Consider the following 19,212-nt stretch of genomic DNA (forward strand, 5'->3'; position numbering starts at 1 on the left):
TGATATACCCGTTGCCGTATACTCTTTTACCACCGTGACCATCATTACGACTGGCAAGTTCTCAGGCACGACATATGCCGGTATCTACTGTCCATACCACAACACGGAAACAAACAGTATAATTGACATCCAAATAATCGAACCCAAACTTGTCTTTTGCCACGAAATGGACATGCTGAAACCGTTCGACCTAGCGGATGAAACAACCGGCAATCATCCTGGCAGTGGCTAGCGACCCCAACAGAAGTCGGGAATCGATCCCCCAAACTTTTGCAAAATCCTAGTTAACAGCAAGACCAAATTCTAAGTTGAATACCTCCTCGAATAATACTTGCTTCGAGGCCATGCATACGACACACTCCATCTAATGCACCAGATGTGCGTCTTTCTCTACTATACCATTGGGCAGATATTCAATGAATTCTGCCAGCCCAGGTGCCGAAGATTGGGTCATTTCTTTATCTTCCAACACTCAAGAGATGTTGTTACGAATGTAACATATACAAAAAGTCGTACGGATTAGGCTGTGTGTCCGATACATGCTACCATTTCGGCCTACGTACAGAAGCCTTACTGAAGTCCCTCTTATATAGAATATTCGGCTCCATGAGCCCTGAGACTGCATGGCAAACATTGGGAAAGGATCCTATCTTAAGTTTCCCTTGTGATTGGGGCAGATAACAAAGATACGACGCGACGACACTTCAACGTGTCAAAAAAGTTCCAGAAATCTTCGATTATATCGATAATGAGAGTGCCACAGCAATACTTGGCTATAAAGGGAATCCGATACGTGGAAATTATAGACTTGCTTTCAGTATCTTGCCAGACCGTGAGAACAATGAACCATGAAATCGCATTGGGCGTTGATGAAAGCCGTCACTTGCTGTGGATCTGTCTGACAGTTTCGAAGTCGTTGTCGCCGCATATGACTTCTGGTGTGGACCGCCATCGTTCGCGGCGAGACCGTGACTTTGACTAACGTTTTGGCGGCCCCGACTACAAGGGGTCCTGTTGTTCGCGGACCGCCCCCGTCTCCCGCGGGCACTCCCAGGTTAATTTGGAATCGGTCAGTCTCGCCGCCGGTAGGGCTCGCGGAGTGGTCCTCGTGCCAATTCGTGGAGCTGCCCGCGGACATCCCAGGTAGGGCCACCGAACGGCTGTTGGAGGGCTCCCGGGCTTCTGGGGAGCTTTAGCGTTTCTCTAGACCTCAGAACAAATCGAGGCCTGGAAAGAAGAGGTCTTAGGTCCAGACGGAGTGGAGACCTGTTCTAACCTCATGTGCTTGTTCAACCTAGCCCATATGCTATGGGAATTACAACAGTCTCCTTGTGAGTGTTTCCTTTGGCTTTACAGCAACCCGCAGTCTCTGATCATATGGTTTTGTCTGATACTGACCTCTACTTATAGCAAATCCTCTCTGCTGCAAGCTCGGTATCACTGTGATTGGGGTTACATCGATGTCATCAATTTAGTACTCCACGGCATTGCCAACCGGATACCCCAAACTTGGAGACTGGGTCCTAGAGGCTCACAATAAAGAATACTTAAGGCGAACAGGAATTCAAGATGTACTCGACCGGCTCACGGCCGCCAACTGCGACAGTGGTGAGGATCCCGAAACATGGGAATCAATTTGCTGTTCAAAGTCCACTAGGGAATACGAGCGGGAGTTCCAATAACTTCCCGCAGGGTCTATGAAGCGGACTAGCGGCGTGCCGTCGGTCATTTCTTCCACGTCCTCTTGACGTACCAAACTGAGCGAAGTCGCAAATCAGAAACGGCAGGGCTTCATTCCGAAACTAGTCTCCGTATGTTATTTTAACTGACATGCACAACGTCTCAGCTACACAGTAGCTAGGAAGGGATGCCAGCAGACAAATATCCACCTACCGAAGGGACATCTCGCTCAGCACTTGAGCTTACTCTGTTTACCACATCGCGGTAGTCCAAACGGTGCTTTTTGGACAGTTGTTGAACCGTCATTGACATTCGAGGAAGGGATATTGTTGGCATACCATGCCAAACAACACGAACGGAGAGTTGACCTCTGTAATTCACAAGATATGCTGACTCTATACAACAAGGTCGCTGGAGATACTTGGGCCATCACGATCAAGGCATGGAAAGAATGTGCTTTGATGCTTGATGTGCCGTGGCCTATTGACTGAGCCAGAAGGATCCCAACAGCATCGATATCAGCAGGCTCTCAGCAAGTTTCTACTATTTTACGTGCGAGAGACCAGGCACGCATACCCGTTACGCGCTGTTTTCTACTTCCAATGGACCAGCTCATTGGCACTGGTGGCCGAGGAGGAAGAGGAGGACGCATCGTATGTATCAAAGCTATTAATCATTGTTATTATAGGCTGTACAAGTTATTAAGGGAACTATGTATGCAGCGCAAGAGAAATGTTTGTCGCGCCTGCAGGCGCCGTGGTCACTCCGCCCAAAAATGTTTTCTGGTTAGAGGTTTAGAAGCCATTTGGAATCTCAGTATATCCGTCTAGAATGGGGCCAGGAAATTCAAGCATGAATGTTACTGGGCCCCTGCCCGCGTTCTCTCTCTTATGGACAGACCGGAATTCTTTAAGGCAGTCAGAGCCAAAGACATTGCTGGTCTTGTTGGTGGTGTTCTCTACTCGGTTTATCACAACCCTCAATAAATTGGGCAGCTTCATTATATATCTCTTTTTGGTATCAGCATCCAAAGGCCTTGGAAATTCTTCAGACGTGCATTTTGTGTCAGGATACACTGGGCCTGGGACCCGGCGAAAAACAGCAGGAGGATTTGGCCGCCTGCTGCGATGCGATATTTACTAAATACTCAGGGTGAAGCAACTGAACATGTCTCCGTCTAAGAAACGACCGCTTATAGTGGATCATGGCTCCTAGTCGTTAGTGAAGAAGCTCAATATGGAGAGAATTCTCTCATCCGACACGCTCTTGCTAAGTACTTGTGACTTGCAGTGGCATGATGAACGCAATATACCAAGATGCGAGTCATTTCCTGCAAGGTTGATTGTGGTCCTCCACCTATAAACACACATGGCAATTCTGAAATTGGCCCGGGGCATTCAGCCATTTTATACTACGCATACGAAGGAGGTATAAGGGGCCAATAGCAGGCTGCTTAAGAATACACTGCGCCAATGGATACAGCCCTACTACCGCGGAGGCCGCTTTGCAAACGAATCTGGTTAATTAACTGACAATTAACACGGCAATCAATACATCAACATTCAAAAGCGAGCTGGAGATTGCCTGGGACTCGTTTCATACAGCAATAATCATCAGCGACAAGTGTCTCCAGTCATTGAATGTCTCATCTTTGATAACCATTAGGCCGTGATAATACAAAAGTCCTGTGACTATCGTTTCTTTCCGGATGTACACGAAGTGGCGATGTTATCACCTCATCGCCTGCGGAAGAGATGCAATAGCCACTGTCGGCTTTATTACTACGATGTTCCAAGTACGGCGTGTGGTCTGCCTTCAAGGAGTATAGCAGTTGATACCCACCTATCTCCAGAAAGCAGACCTTGAACGTTCACAATCTAGTAAAGACACTAGACAGATCAGGAGCATCTAGAAGCGAACAGAGAACTAGACAATTCATCTGAACAGAAGCAGATGTTAATTTGGGGTATTATTCGACCCGTCCGAGGGGACTTCGCCAAGTCCAGCCTCGCCAAAGGTATGAAGCTGCTAGGAGTACATGACTCTACCGCCAAGTCCTTGACAGTTTCGGGAGTCACCCACGGGCCGATCCCTATGAACACGCGTTCGCAGACTAAAGAGATCCTAGATGCTTCTGGCACTCCTCCTAACCGACACTGCAAGTGGTCATGAATGCTTTCGCTGGGACCGGCACCGGGTTCTGTCCCAAATGTCGTCAGAACAGAGTCACTAAATCTAGCTTACACCCGCAATTGGGATCCTGCTTGGGAGATAGAACATATACGCGTGACATGTTCCTCATGTACAGGGAGAATGAATGTCTACTGCCCAGCGCTATTAGAGTAATGCATACTCTCTGCCCCCGGGTACACAAGATACAGGGCTCGCAGAGCAACCAACTCTGCGTCATATACATGACAGCCAACGGAGGAAGAATACAATCGAGAATTTGAAGAACCGTCATAATGCCGTTGTCGGCTGCACCACAAGAGCAAACCTGACAGTCATGGACCTGCAGATATCATCTCTATATTACGACCGATCAGGCGGACTGCAACATGATGGTGAACACAGGCAGGGAATACCAAGTTCATCTTCCGGGCCACATAGGGCCTGGCTAGTATGCCAAGATCGCTTAGGGCAGGTGGTCAAATTGGTGCAACAATACGCAAGGACTGTCGGTGGTCGTTCGTCATATTTCAAAGGCTCTGCACAATTTGGATGCTACTCACGTAGTAGTAAGTCCGCGGACCGAAGGGTATATTCCTGGAATAGCACAACTCGTGGCATGGGTGATTCCTCGGTTCTGCACCGGCCTCTACATGTCTGTTTTGTCGCTCTCGTAAGAACTACACTGGTGAATCGTCTGCTACGCGTCTTTTTCTTGTCCTGTCTCTTCCACTACGTCTGCCGCGACGCCTCCCGCGGTGTTGTCTAACAGCTTTCCTGTTGCCTCGTCCTGCCTGGCGATCACGTTCGACGTTATCGAGTACAAGCGTTGTCCAACCATTATAAATCCCACGGTCAGGGTTATAGTGGCTGTCGGGCCGTGAACGGCGCTGGATAGCGCTGCTGTGTCTTGGTCGCGCGATCGATACTTGGTCTAATCCAATGAACAGTCCAGTCCGGAACTCGACACAACTACGCGAGGCTATCCTCGTGACTTGGCTTGGTCGGCTTCTACCTCGCAACCAGGTGTTTGGAACATGTGTCATGGCCAGGGAAAGTAAAAGCCCATATAATTCTTTCAGATAGGGACTTTTTCGAGGAAATTACAGCGAAGAATGAGGCGGCCACAGAAATAACAGTTATCATCTTAGACTAAATGTGGAACTGTGTCTTTCGGAGGATCCGGAACCTCCATTTTGGAATATAGGAGGCAAGTCAACCTCCATCGTGCTTGGATAATGGTAGACACTGAACCGAACTGGAAATTTCTTCCCTAAGCGAGAACAGGGTAACCTCCACTTTCGTGGAGGAGATCCCACATCTGATGCCTTCCGCTGGCCGCTGGAATAACTGAATCCAACAGATCGAAGCTTATCAATGCCATGATATAGGATTAAGAGAGCTGTCAGTTCTCCGAAGGACTTGTCGGGGACGAGATGCAAGGAGAATCCTTGGCAATCTTCTACATGCCTCGTTTCGGAGGAACGAATCCCATCAAAACGACGGAAACAGGCTCTGGGTATTGCGATTGATCCCTGAGAACTGTCAAAAGAAAATGGCGGTATAGCGGAAAGGATGTGACAGTTGTCACACCTTGCATGGCCCAGATTGTTGGGTATCGAGGCGGTCTTTAGAAGGCGGAGATACCTAAAGTTGCGACTACGGATTCAATGCAAGGCAAGGAGTCGAAAGTTATTATAAATGACTGGGTTATCACTTCCGCAAATGCTTTTTCGGACATGGGATTTGCCATCGACAGCAACCGTGGAAACGTGGGTATGAGCAGAATGACAGAAGTCATGCTCAATATCCTTCCTGCGCGCGTGGGATCCGACGCAAAGAGCATGTCTCACGGCCCGCAGCGCAACCATTTGGGCGACAAGGTTATTACGGACGTTCCCTACCCCTGCGCCGTTGTTCAGTGGTACTCGAATGAAGAGAGTGTCATTACCTGCACGTGTAAGTTCTAAGTTCCCGTTCGGCTTTCGCCCACTATACTGATATACTGTAGGTCCGACCGAAGAGCAGCTCTTCAAAGGAATCAGCTTTGCAGAAAAAGAAAACTGCGTGCGTTCAGGGAGCTGGATCCACTAAAGACGTGGCATGGCTACGGACATACGCATTTGAAAATAGCAGTGCGATCCACAATATCAACTACCCTGGGCCGTTGAACATATGGACTGTCCAAAAAGACCGTTGCGGCTGTACAAAGAGAAGACAGTGTCTATCAAACACTTATCCAGCACATTGGACAGGCTATGGGGGAGGGGGTGTCTTTCGCTCCCAGTTGATCGATGTGAAGTTCGGCGATTTCAAATCGTCAATGTATCCCAAAGGGTATCGCAAGGTACCCAATATCAGGGTACTTCAACGCACAAGATATGCGTTCAATGCCCTGTCTACGTGGTGGAGCACCCGAAAGACAATTATACGTGCCCAAAACTGCATATTGTGGACGTGTCCTGAATGAGGTTTCACCCTCTGAAGCTGGAGCCTTCTATGATCTCTGCCACTACAGGGGCCTAGAGAAATGGACTAGCGTCATGGTCTATTGCTCAAAGAACCTGGGATAGCGAGTAGCATCTGTTGTCAGAAGCCTGGAATCCTCCGACAAAGGACGAGCAAATGGTCGTTCTTTCAACATACGCGATGGCTTCGTACATAGACCCCAGGGTGGGTTTACTTTTACATACTATCAAAAGCACCAACAGAAGTGTCTGACACAATGCTGCAGAAGTGAAAGCTTGTCGTTGTAGGTACAACATGGATATCAGAATAACAAGATCGTTCATATGCCGATTCGGTTTTTATACCACCCACCGCGTACCCGAAATTGAGACAAAAACTTATTTACGAAATTGGTGATGAAAGGCAGCACACAAAAACACCCTATACGGAGCGGACGCGAAGTGACTATTGTGCGTCCCGAAAAAGACATTAGAAGTTCATTTCTTGCGCCAGACGTGACCTGTAATGTCTACCCTAGCTAGCATTCGTACTGATGTGCGCAAGTATGGGCTGCTCAAAGCTGCTAAGAGACCTAATGCTGAAGAGAAACAGAGCAATGAAAGGCCCTGTCCTTCCTGTGTCGTCGTTGTGACGGGTCACCAACACGCATGGTGTTGATTTTCGACAGTCCTGGACAGGTGCTGGCTTTCTTTTGTAGATTATGTGGAAGATGAAGAGAACTGGGATGGAAACTAACAAGTTTGTATTTCTTCCGCTGACTTGGAAATAACTGTCGGTGCCTCGTTTTCTACCGTCGACTTCCTGAACGGCAAATTGACTGATTGGAGGACTGCAGTTTGCGTCACAATCATTGAACTTATCCTTCAGTGACTAGAAGAGTTTTTCGCTCTTTCTAATCAATCAGACCAATTCTTCGTTTCCGAATTGGCGATTATTCAAGCCTAGCTCGAGCTCTTCTTCTCAGCGTGCTCGATGTCCCAGACATAGCCCTAACTTTTCTGATGGTTCGAAGGAAACCACTATCTGTGAAAGGCTTCTACAGCAGGACCAGGGAGAACCACGAGACGAAAAGTATCACTGAGTGATGGGGGTGGCGATGAGATCGAACTCGATACCGGCGGCCTAGTGTGGGACCAGTTTAAACCCAAATGGGATATACCTGGACTTAAATCAATCGGGTGGGGAGGGTAACGATAATGTCCTTGAGCTGACAATAGGGAAGAGGACGAGGGGGGAAATTAGCTTTCTTTCGATGCGGTCTGTTGTTTGTCTCTTGATATGTTGGAGATCGTTCAGGAAATGATGATGGAGGTCCCATCGCTCTGCACAGCCAAAGTAGCATCCACATTTCCTGACCTCATGACGCTATGATCATTGTCAGTGTGGTTACAGACAAGCCGGCGTTGTTCAACCTCTTCAACGTGGGCTTCTCTATCAAACTCATAATCTAACGGCATGATACACCGCTATCAGCTGCTCTCGTTTGGTACCCAACTGGAGAAAGAATAGGAACAGGTGGACCACTACAATAAAACCATAAAGATGAGATAAGATCAACATCCCTACATCTTACCGACAACCTATAAGGGGTTGATGGGCATGGAACTAGACCAAGAGACTTTTTACAGGTTAGCAGAACTACCAACCTACAACGCTATAACATTTGAATAGAGCTTATTAACTTTACATCAGGGGTATATTTCACATTTTACGGGTTATATGAGGTCCTTCCTGAGTTCATCGACGCTTTCGAAGCCGTCATATGAATAATAGCAATATTTCAATCAGGACCTTTTGTGACACGAAAACCATACAAAAGGCAAACTCAATGCAAAGCTAAGCCGCTATGGAAGTTCGACGGCTTATTGTCGGGCGAAGTCAAAGACAGACGTTATCGTGAAGGGGTAACCTGCTGTCGACAATTACTAAACATTAAGGGACGCTCTCGTCACCAAAATGGTTCTACTTCTGGATAATGGCAGCGGTATCATGTCCACATATAACCGCATAATCCAGATAACTGATAGATCCATCACCTGCTGAACTACATAATCGCGACTAAAGCAGTGTGTTCATCTATGGCCTGGAGCTTTTATGATGCTGTTTCGATGACGGTCTGGCTAGGATGAGTATCACGGACTGTTCTATACTTGCAGGGTCAGACCGATTAACGTCGCCTTTTGTGCTTGAGGAATTATCCTGCTTTCATTAGGAGGGAAAGATGGGCTCTGATATTTCACGCAGTTTATATGAAACTATGGCGAGATATGAAGTACGGCTGCTTGCATTATTGATGTATAGAAAGTAGAGAATGAGAGGTTGAACAGATATAGATTCGTTCTTTTATCTTTGATAATGATAGTAGCATAATAATATAAAATTGTGGCAATTCCATCCAGTTAGCTGTAGTGGTACGCTGATGGAATATCACCTTGCTAGTTGGTTCCATCAGGACTGGGCCACAGATCAGGTGACTACCTGACTACCTTGGTGGTTTGGCAAATCCTCGTTTGGACTAGACAGGGGTCCAGAACTAGGAATAATCCCTGTTGTTTTGTTTATTGATCAGATGACGAGGATGATGATGGTGGTGGTAGTTGCAAGGTAGTACAGGAGGCCTACCAAGTTGGACGAAGAGGATTGATTATGTTTCAAGGAGTAACTACTTTTACGATGTACCTTGTTCTACATTCAGGGGGGTAATCAAGTTTGTTTATTTGTTATCACATTCTGATCTTGTAGATACGTTCCTGAACTAAACTAGAACTCAAAGTAAACCAACTACACCATACAAAAGCACATGTGCGTTAGACAGGTAGCTCGATATCCAAACGCCCAATTTCATCCTGAATGGAAACAGGAAGGCAACTATACACAATGTGCAATCGAAAGACAGTGTTCCTGTAGAAACAAGTAGGGTTGATTATTATCCTTCAGGTAGATTAATGCCACCACACGTAACCTAAACTTTTCCATATCGTGGTATTAGGGGCATATTAGTGTCATACTGGCTTCATATGATGCTGGAAGTGTCATGTCATGTCATGTCGTGATCATTAAAGAGTGTAAGCAGGGTAGTGAGATGGTGAAAGGAGGGTTAAGCGTAAGTCCTGTAGCGACTGGCACATTGAATGGCGAACCAAGGTAATGTATTACCGAAGACGCGCCACCCATGTAATCTTGAGGCACCTGGTAACCGGAGTGTCTTGTTTATGCTCCGTCCTCTTCGCTGATGCGAATGGCACCCTCGTTACCCAGACCGTGGGACCAGAATCCGTCAACATTGAGAGTACTAATATAGCAGTTAGTATGGTGCTAGGTTTCAAAGAGATCAGCAGTGACACGTACATTCCAGGAGCGCCGTCGTGGGCAATAAGCAGCCAGTAACCGAGAATACCCTGCGAGAAAATATCGTAGATGGCGAAGAGGATGGTCTCGACATCAACGTTGATCTTCAGAGCCAAAGCTCCCGCAGCGAGGGCACTAGTCCATGTCAGTATACCGTGAAACGCACCTTGAGCTGAAGGGAACTTACACTGGGTACAGGAGCTTGACAAACAACATGACACCCGACAAAGTTCCGAAGAACCGCTTGGTCTGAACATCCTTGTTGCTGGCTGCCCGGCTTCCATGGACACTGATATGGTAGACCGTTGTCAGGTATCCAATTGCGCTGATAGTGAACCAGACCCATCTGCGCGAGGAATGGCCAGCATAGGTACCCAGAATGCCCGAGCCCAGCATGATAAAGTCGGCCGCGATGGCGATGAGCAGGTGAGCTCCAGGCAGACCAGAGAGCAGCGACAAGCTGATGAGGCCCAAAGGCTCAGTCAAGAACCAGAGGACATAGCGGAGCCAGAGGATCTGGCGGTAGTATTCCTGCGTGGTGTTGGGGACGTGCTTGTTGTGCTCCTTGAGGATGTCGAGCTTCCAATCCATGCCTTGTCCAGTCGCCAGAGCAAGGTAGACAATAAAGGAGATGGTGCTGGCGAGAGCAACAATAACATGGAACACACGTTTATTCTAACCAGACTGAGGTTAGTTGCTTTGTCTTGTGATATCATCACGATAGCTTGAGAACATACGATAGGAACCCGAGCACCTAGAACATAGAACACGAGAGAGGAGATACCCATGAGCACAGTGACCACCCTGTGTAACTCAATATTAGCTATACTCGTCACATCTCCGTCCACAACGGTCTTACCATAGTGTCCGTTTCCCAGTGTCATGGAGCACCTGAAAGATGGGATCACTGCCGGGAACGACGGTGGGAATGGGCGCCACCGAGGAGGTGGGCGATGGCTCAGGCCAAGGGAGAGTTGGAGTCGCCTTGATGAAGGACTCGATCATGTTGATGGATTTCAACAGAACTATCGACACTGATGATGGTGTAGAGACAGTCCGATGCGAAAGGATATTGCGGGGGGAAAGGAGCGTATATGAGGGGGATCGACTGGGTATTTAACGGGAACCGGGAGAGCCGAGATGCAGGCAGGCCATGATCCAGTGAAGAAAAGAGGAGCAACGATTGGGATTCTCCGTTCCCCAGCGACCAGCGTCATGCTGACCTCGATGTTGTCGTCATTGAGATTCGAGAGCGGCGGAGAACCAATCACGGCGGATGCGACCGCGGGCTTGAGGGGGAACCGTGTAACCGGGGAGGAATTGGTGCCGTGTCCATGTTTGTCTGGAACTTGGAAAGCTGGCTGGTCAGCAGTGGTTGCATGATACGAATGCGTCTCCGCTTGGGTGAAGATGGGGAAGATGGGAAGATGAAATGGAAAGCTGGGAAGCTCCACTGACATTGCCGCTCCCCGCGGCATGACGCCATCCCTAACTCGGTCATGACTTAGCTACTAAGGTACGGTTTCATCCACCTACAATGTTAGTCAATTTAGTGATGATACACATATTCATCATTCGAGAACAGTATAATACTATTGTATATACAATGTAGATGACTAACGAGAGAAGAAAGAAGGTACAAAGAAGACAGCTACTACTCCGTAGTCACTCGTGGATAGTGCCCAGTTGAACATGGTAGTTCCTTGATCTCCAAGAAAGTCACCGAATCTTCTATCAGACGAGCTGGTGTACACAATACTTACTTTACATCCATTGGTTTCAAGTTATGGCGTGAAATAGAAGCGGTCCCGTGATATGCATAGTTATTGTCCAGCAAGGTAGATCTTAGCGTGTATCATATCATGCCTTCCCATTCCGATCTCACAGCTTCCACACAATCTCCGTTACTGCCACATCCTTATGCCACACCAACTCCCCCCTTGATCTTGACAGTCTTCTTAAATCAACTCTGATATGCTAATATAATTGTTTAAATCTCCGGTCCCTTTACACACAGACATCTCTGCCGTCTCCATTTGCACCTGGCTTAAACCCCAAATCTCATGATTCTCCTCGATTTTCTTCGAGGCCACTTTTTCCTGATAGCACCTTCCTGAGGGAAAGACACCGCCATGGCTCCTGGTCCGATGATTCGGAACTCCACGCCCGACGCACGGAACCTTCCCTGCAATTCCAGTAGACGGGCATCGATGATCGGGTCTGCTTCCATCATTCGATAGTTGGACCAATGACCCAGGGTACACTTTATAAATCCTTGGCCGGGGGCTTGCTCTCTGACAGCGTACCGAAGATAGAGCGTCTTGAGCACAGGGACGGTCTCCGAAAGGTGTACCACCAGGTTTTCGAGTTCACAGCACAAGGCCCACGAGGACTGGATCAAGCAATCATCAATATAGAGATGTTGCAGCGAGCGGGGAAGCACCTCCCGAAGAGGTATGCTAGGGTTGTAGGACCCTTTCCCGACGAATGGCAGCAAGTTACCCCACCGTATATGGACAGTTTGGAGATTAGGGAATCCGGTCAACCTCCCGAAGAAGATAGGCGTTGGGTTTTCGGCATCCTGCTCAGTCAGGTCGCTCAGGAAAGTTAAATTCAAATGATGCAACGAAGATTGAGATTGTTGTAAAGGCTGGTACAGGTGCGAGTGATCCAGGTAATCGTGCCTGTGATTATCCCCCCAGTCCCCCAATTCGAGGGTAAATGACTGCAGCTTTGGGCACCTTTCCAGCAGACGAGAAAGATTAGGTAGGCCATCAGTGGATGCCAGGAGATCCAGATGGGTCAATGGGAGGACCAAGTCACTGGGCATGTCAAATTGAGTTCGATCACACGCGTTATGCACGTAAAGCTTTCGCAGCGATGGAATACGGAGATAAGGGATCAGCCTCTTCAAGGGAATGGCGCTTTCAGTATGCCTCCATTCCCGCAGATTTGGACCGTCGGCCAACAAGACGTGCTTTAGGTGCGTTAGAATCCCCAGTTTTGGGTTACTTGCCCAATGAATAACCCGTTCAAAGTGGACGGAACACTTGACTAGCATATTATCCTCCAGGATACAATACTGATCCCACTCTTCGGGTAATTCAATGACGAATCTCTCAAGATTTTTGACTTGCACCATGAGCAAGGCCAGCCAGGCATCTTCATATCGTTGGGCCTTAATCCAAATCTCGCGTTCTAGATCATCTTTGAGGTCTTGGCGCCACGCTCGGAATCTGCGGCGATATTTGCGCTTAGCATCTCCGAAGGGCAGCATAAATGGGAGGAATTTTTCTTCCCCAGGTGGCTTCAGCGGAGGTCGATGTTTCCACTTTTCCTCGCCATAGCTAGGGTAAAGCTCCAGGGAGCGGATCAAGGGAGCGAGGGTTGGATTCTCAAGCAGAGCTATTGTAAACCGACGCACAGGGAGATACTCGCTCCAACGGAAGCGACCATAATTGGCGTCAATATAATCGTTCAGGGGAAGCACGACATGTTGGTATAGGTGGTGAATAAATAGGGAGTACCAATCCTTGCAAACCAGCACTAGTTGCGCATAATCCTGCCTCGTGAGGAGGGTAACAATTTGGAGAATAAGCTCCCCGGGCAGGTCGTCGAGTCTCATCCTCGATGGGTGCGACGCGATCGTTGATACAAGGCTGATAAGTTGTGTAGCCTGGGAAGATGATTTAACCACCTCGACCGGCGCTAGTCAAGGTTCTATCACCAAGCAAAACCCTACATACACATCGACTAACTATACAGCAGACAGACTAGCGTCCCTTAGCCGATATTACATTTTCACTAGACAAAGACCGGCTGTTACTTGGTGCGCTGGAATGCTCATCACATGGCGCCATCCAAACAATGAGATAGGCAGATAGTAGTATCTTGGATGCGCTAAACTTGCTATCTGGTCTACTACTACCTCAAGGGCAGGCCATATATTACCAGTGTCTCCCAGTGATGAGGAATAGCTCTGGCGCGGCAATATCCGGGGCTTAACAGCTGGGTCATCTCCTCATTCATGACTTCGGCGAGTTGTATCATTGATTTGGGTTGGCCCAATATATAATCCAAGGGTCTTGATCCGGCCTTGCTCAGGCCACGCACTTTTATGTTTACACCACGCCCTAAGCTGTTCCGTGCCACCAAGCGGAGAGAATCGATTTTCGCAGGGATCCTACCATGTACTACAGATGCCGCTAATGCTGGCGAGCCAGGGAAACCTAACACAGATCTATGCTATTTGTTACTATTATAATATACATGCAGCACTAGCTTGTACGATTCAAATGCTAACAAGGAACTGACCACTCAGCTCGATGCATCCAACTCCTGCACCACCTCCTCGCACCGCCCACACACCGTCTCCTCCGCCGCCTCTGTCTCGGGCACCACATACCGCCAGCAGCGCGGACACTTGCTCGCCTGCGGGGTATACACATATACCGTGCCTGTCCCCCCGCTCGGCAGCTCGTACACCTCACTATACTGCCACTCCGCATTGCGGATGTCCTCCGGGATCGGCTCCTCGTGCGCCCCGAAACTGACCGACGAGACAACAAACACATCAGGCAGTTCGGACTGGAGGCGCGCGAAGACCGATTCGCTTGTAGCGTCCTTGGGAAGAACAATGTGGACGAACGATTGCAGGGAAGAGCCCATCTGCTTCTGACCGCGGGCCTTTTCCTGGATTGCCTTGACGACTGAGTTGACGGCCACGATGTCCTGGTAGTCTGCTTCCAGAGCCTGGTTCTGCCATTCGGAGGCGGGCGCGGAAACAATCCGTTTGAGCGGATGCTCGCAGTGTGTCTTGATGGCCTCGGGCGTGTGCTCCCAGGTCTCCTCTACCAATAACGGAGTGATCGGGGCCAGGACTTCTTGGAGGTGGTGGTAAATGTGGAACAAAGTGGTCTGGGCAGCCCGTCTGCTGCTGCTGTTCTCTGCGTAGGTGTAAAGACGGTCCTTGATAGCTTCCATGTAAAATGCAGAGAACTCAAGATTAGCCCAGCGGTTGATGGCATTCACGGCCTTGTAGAATTCAAAGTTTTCGCAGGCCTTCTGGCAGGCCACGACTGTGTCAGACAGATGTTTCAGAGCAATGCGATCCACCTGCTGCAGCTGGTCATAAGGGAGACGATCCTCCGGACGGAAGTCGGACAAGGCACCCAACAACAACTTGAACGTCACACGGTACTTGTGCAAACTTGTGTTGACTGTCTGGAGAACTTGCTTGCCAATCACAACATCCCGCGTGTAGTCGCTGCTCGCAACCCACATCCGCAGAGCATCCGGACCAAGCGCGTCGTAGACAGGTGCCTGGTTGTCAGCCTGTTTCTTCCCCTTACCTTTCCTCGGCTTGAGGGGCGGCAAGAGCGTGCCGTCCATGATCGATTCCGGCTGGATCACGTTGCCGATCGACTTGCTCATCTTGCGTCCCTCCTCGTCAAGGGTGAACCCGTGAGTGACGAGGTTCTTGAACGGCGCGCGAGGGGAAGCAGTCTGTCCGGAAGCGAGCTGGTGGGCGATGAAGGTGAGAAGGCCGGACTGGAACCATCCACGGTGCTGGTCGGTGCCCTCCAGGTAGACGTCTGCGGGGTATCCGCCGTCACGGTAGGGCAGGTCGATCTCGGTCCAGCTGGTCCCACTGTCGAACCACACGTCCATGGTGTCTGTTCCGCGTCTGTAGCCGGGTCCAGAGGCATCTCGGAGAGCTGGTGGGATCCAAGCTTCGTCGTTGGCATCGTCTGTCCACCATGCGTCAATGCCACGCTCTTCGATGACATTCATGATGTGGGACACGCTGTCCTTGGTGAGCAGGGCATCGCCTGTGCCGCGGTGGTAAAGCGCCGGGATAGGGACACCCCAGGCGCGTTGACGCGAGATACACCATTCGCTGCGGTTCTTGACAAAGTTCTCCAGTCGTTGTCTTCCGGCAGTGGGCACGAAGTTGACATCCTCCAATGCAGTCATGGCGCTGCCACGGATGTCGGCTACGTCGGCGAACCATTGCTCTGTGGCGCGGATGATGATGGGAAGCTTCGACCGCCAGTCGTAGGGATACTTGTGCTCGTACCGGTGCTTGGTGATCAGCAGGCCTTGAGATTCAACGTACTCGAGAACAGCGGCGTTGCCATCACCCAGAACGCTCTTTCCACTGAGCCTCGTCGGGTCACTGGGCATGGCCTTGTCGGTGAATTTGCCGTTGTCGTCCACGGGAGCAAATGCGGGGATACCTCGGGATAAGCAGGCTTCGTAGTCATCCATACCGTGGCCTGGGGCGCAATGAACAAGACCGGACCCAGAGTCAGCGGTGACAAAGTCCGCGGCGATGATGGGTTGCGGCTCCGCATCGGGTCCCTTGAACAGAGATCGGTAGGTAGTTTGGTCAGCGAGCTTCGATCCAGGGATAGCCGGTACAATGACCGACAGATCCTCCTTCAGGATGCCCTCGAGGTATTCCAGTCGAGACTGTGCGATGAGAAGATAGCCCTGCGTATCTGAGTCGACGATGGTGTAATCCAAAGACGGGTGAACCGAGATAGCCGCGTTTGCCGGGAGTGTCCAGGGAGTCGTAGTCCAGATAACAGCGCTGATTTCCTTATCCTTGAGCAGTGGGTCCTGTGCCAGATGCTCCGGGATGCTAGCAAGAGGGTATTTCACCAAAGCAGCCGTTGAGACATGATCTTCCTTGTATTCCAGTTCAGCCTCCGCCAGTGCCGTACCAGTCGACGGCGACCAGTAAACCGGCTTGAACCTCCGATAAATCAATCCCTTATCGACCATTTCGCGAAAAACACCAAGTTGTCTCTTCTCGAACGCTTTATCCATAGTTTTCCAATGGTTCTCCCAATCCGCCATGACCGCGAAGCTCCGAAATCCCTTCATCTGCGCCTTGACTGTCCGATCAGCCAATTTGCGCGCAGCCTTGCGTACCAACGCTGCGCTAACGGGCCCATTATGTTCCTGTCCCTGTAGTTCCTTTTGCGCTTCCAGAGCCTTCAGCTCTATCGGCAAGCCGTGACAGTCCCATCCCGGTACGTATCGTATCCGCTTTCCCAGACCGAGCTGCACACGACAAATAATGTCTTTTAGTACTTTGTTGAGTGCATGGCCAATGTGAAGTTCGCCGTTTGCGTATGGCGGTCCATCGTGTAGGACGAACGGCTGGCTGGCTGGTCGTTCACGCTGTTGCCAGGCGTAGAGGTCGTCGGTGCATCGCTGCAGGTATTTTGTCCGATCGGCCGGCGTCACGCGTGCAGGGAACGTCGATTTCGGGAGCTTGAGCGTCGACGACCAGGACCGAGCGAGCGTCCGTGGCAGGTCCGGCATACTACCGCTGTATCATATCCCACTGTGTGAGTTTGGGGGGGGATTGGGCGAGAGGGTGGGTGGTGACTCTGTTTGGGGAGCGGAGATTCAAATAATGTCCAACCATCTCCGATGCGGCCGCAAAAGCCGTGTATTTGTATTACGGTAAGTTACGCAGTCTACCAATAATAACCATTATATATTGGGGGGACTGTCATTCAATACGGAAGCCAATATTAGATACACATAGTAAACCCGAAAAGCAACCTCTCCATAAAGCAATGTTGGCTTGAATTAGTACAATATTTCTATCGATGTATGCAATATCCATGAATCTGATGCTTGCCAGAAGACACCAACCCAAAACTCCGGCCCACCCTTGCGAGGAAACGATCAGGTTAATAGATAGTCAAGCAGCTCACCGCGCCATTCTTCATCACCTCGAACAACAGACCAGGAAATCCGAAGAGCTCCGTATTGCCTAGTCCGCCGTCATGCGCGTCGTGGCCCGCCCTCTGCCCTTTGCCTGTGCTCTCTTCCCATCCACCGAGAAATTCGACGCTGCTCTCTGGGCTGTCGCCCCACCCTCGGTTCAAAACCATGGGCCGCTGGAGAGCCCGCTCCTCCGCAGGGCTCGCATAAGATCCCCTCCAGGTTGACCTGAGACGCTCTGACACCTCTTCATAACGAGTCTCGGAAGTAACAAAATCATCAGGCGAACTGAAAATGATCCTCCACCGGCTGCGGCGATGACGATTGAAAGGATATGAACCCGGCACATTTCCATGTAGAATGATCTTTGTCACCACTAACTGCGAATTGGGTGGGGGTGGAGTGGGGTCTCTCTGGTCAGATTCTGGGAAGGCTGGGCCGGGCGTGGTGGGATAGGAGATGAATGCATCAAAGCCATGGTGGAAGTAGTTGAAAAAGCATTCTGACGGTAGCGACGAAGGATCCGATGCGTTTGGCTGGAAGAGTTCGTCGTCTGAATCATCAGACACACTGTTGTTTGAAGATTGATCGATGTCAGTAACATCTATTCCTCTGCCTGGAGAAGAGCCCATGTGAAGAGCATCCTCGCCACCGCTACGGCCGGCGGCTCGATGAATAGCTATTCTCCGATCATGTTTACGGTAGATGGCGTCTGGTGGCCCGAACTCGGCCACTAGGTCCTGAGGAGTGGTTTCTGACAGCGAGATAAGTGCGGGTGGGCTCGATCTTCGCACCACCTCGATCTTGCCGGCGCCAAGTATGAGAAACTCTTCGATCTCGTCTGGAACAGATTCTCGGCTCTTACTTGCCAACGCCGGCGAGCGCGGGAATTGTGGTTGCTGTGTGAATAGTTTGTTTCGAGATTCGGGCCAAGACAAGCCCTGGAAAATGGCCATAGACGTTGCTGGCAAGGCTGCTGAGGAGGAGAGCAGTGCTACAAAGTCACACTGATCGGACCATGCCGAGTTCTGCAGTGGGAAGGAGAATGCGACACCAGGGTACGATAGCACATACGTGCCGTATGGCGACTGAGGGCTATCAGGTGGTATATACTCTCCAGGATAAGATGGTCCAAAGAGACGGTTGTAGACATGGCGAAAGTTGGGGCCTTGCTGTGTCACGGACTGTTCCCCCGGCTTCACACCTTTCAGTACTTCCTGGTTCTTATAAACAAGTGCAATCTTGGAGAAGTCCAGCACCTCGATCAAGCGAAGTCGCTGGTCAGGTCCATCAAAGCGTAGACGAAGACCGCTCGATGGAAGTTGCAAGGTTACAGGCTTGTTCAGGGGCTCTGCAGAGGAGTACGCAACATCAATAGCGGGGTATATCTGGGGATGGGCCTTGACGCGGCTTAGGACATTGTGAAGGGAGGCTCCGAGAGCTATGCAACACCGATTAGCCATGCCCAAGAGTAATGTGGTGACTCAACATGCTTATGAATCCCAACCCTTTCCCAGGGTAGATCTGAGCCTGCGGCGAAGGTCTGGAGGAAGTCATGTTGGGTTACGGCCGATTCTCATACTGCGGCGGCGGTGGGTGTTAGTAGTCGGTAGTATATATATGTCAAGAGTACAGTATGCTGGATGGACAAAGCACCATCCCGTAGCTTAGATTTACAAAAGAGCAGCGCCTTAAGCTGAATCAAGCTGATGCTTTGGAACACTGAACACTGTCAAAGAAGAGTTGCGACAGTCAGGAGGAGAGAAGCCGTGGGGGGAAGGCGATGAACGCATAGGATCG

At 50.0% G+C, this 19,212-nt stretch overlaps 4 protein-coding genes across 4 annotated transcripts; 1 reads left to right on the forward strand and 3 right to left on the reverse strand.

The window, feature by feature from the left end:
* Window positions 1–5,519: 5,519 nt before the first annotated feature.
* On the forward strand, window positions 5,520–5,943 carry BO85DRAFT_380553 (uncharacterized protein; the record flags this gene model as incomplete). Its single annotated transcript, XM_025656391.1, has 2 exons — window positions 5,520–5,808; window positions 5,861–5,943. 2 exons carry the CDS (start codon window positions 5,520–5,522, stop codon window positions 5,941–5,943), a joined length of 372 nt encoding a protein of 123 aa, XP_025511921.1.
* Window positions 5,944–9,528: 3,585 nt separating this feature from the next.
* BO85DRAFT_380219 (opsin family protein) lies at window positions 9,529–10,671 on the reverse strand (the record flags this gene model as incomplete). Its single annotated transcript, XM_025656370.1, has 5 exons — window positions 9,529–9,610; window positions 9,667–9,801; window positions 9,854–10,341; window positions 10,404–10,470; window positions 10,526–10,671. 5 exons carry the CDS (start codon window positions 10,669–10,671, stop codon window positions 9,529–9,531), a joined length of 918 nt encoding a protein of 305 aa, XP_025511922.1.
* Window positions 10,672–11,472: 801 nt separating this feature from the next.
* BO85DRAFT_149447 (F-box protein) lies at window positions 11,473–13,384 on the reverse strand. The gene has a single exon (XM_025654136.1). The coding sequence runs from the start codon at window positions 13,289–13,291 to the stop codon at window positions 11,714–11,716; it is 1,578 nt and encodes a 525-aa protein (XP_025511923.1). The 5' UTR covers window positions 13,292–13,384; the 3' UTR covers window positions 11,473–11,713.
* A 506-nt stretch (window positions 13,385–13,890) lies between these two features.
* Window positions 13,891–18,969, reverse strand: BO85DRAFT_405097 (isoleucyl-tRNA synthetase; the record flags this gene model as incomplete). The annotated part of the gene is made up of 4 exons (XM_025657291.1): window positions 13,891–17,008; window positions 17,225–17,268; window positions 17,403–18,853; window positions 18,897–18,969. 4 exons carry the CDS (start codon window positions 18,967–18,969, stop codon window positions 13,984–13,986), a joined length of 4,593 nt encoding a protein of 1,530 aa, XP_025511924.1. The 3' UTR covers window positions 13,891–13,983.
* Between the last annotated feature and the right edge of the window lie 243 nt (window positions 18,970–19,212).

Source organism: Aspergillus piperis, assembly GCF_003184755.1.
Source record: "Aspergillus piperis CBS 112811 unplaced genomic scaffold BO85scaffold_21, whole genome shotgun sequence".
In the NCBI taxonomy this organism is placed as follows: domain Eukaryota; kingdom Fungi; phylum Ascomycota; class Eurotiomycetes; order Eurotiales; family Aspergillaceae; genus Aspergillus; species Aspergillus piperis.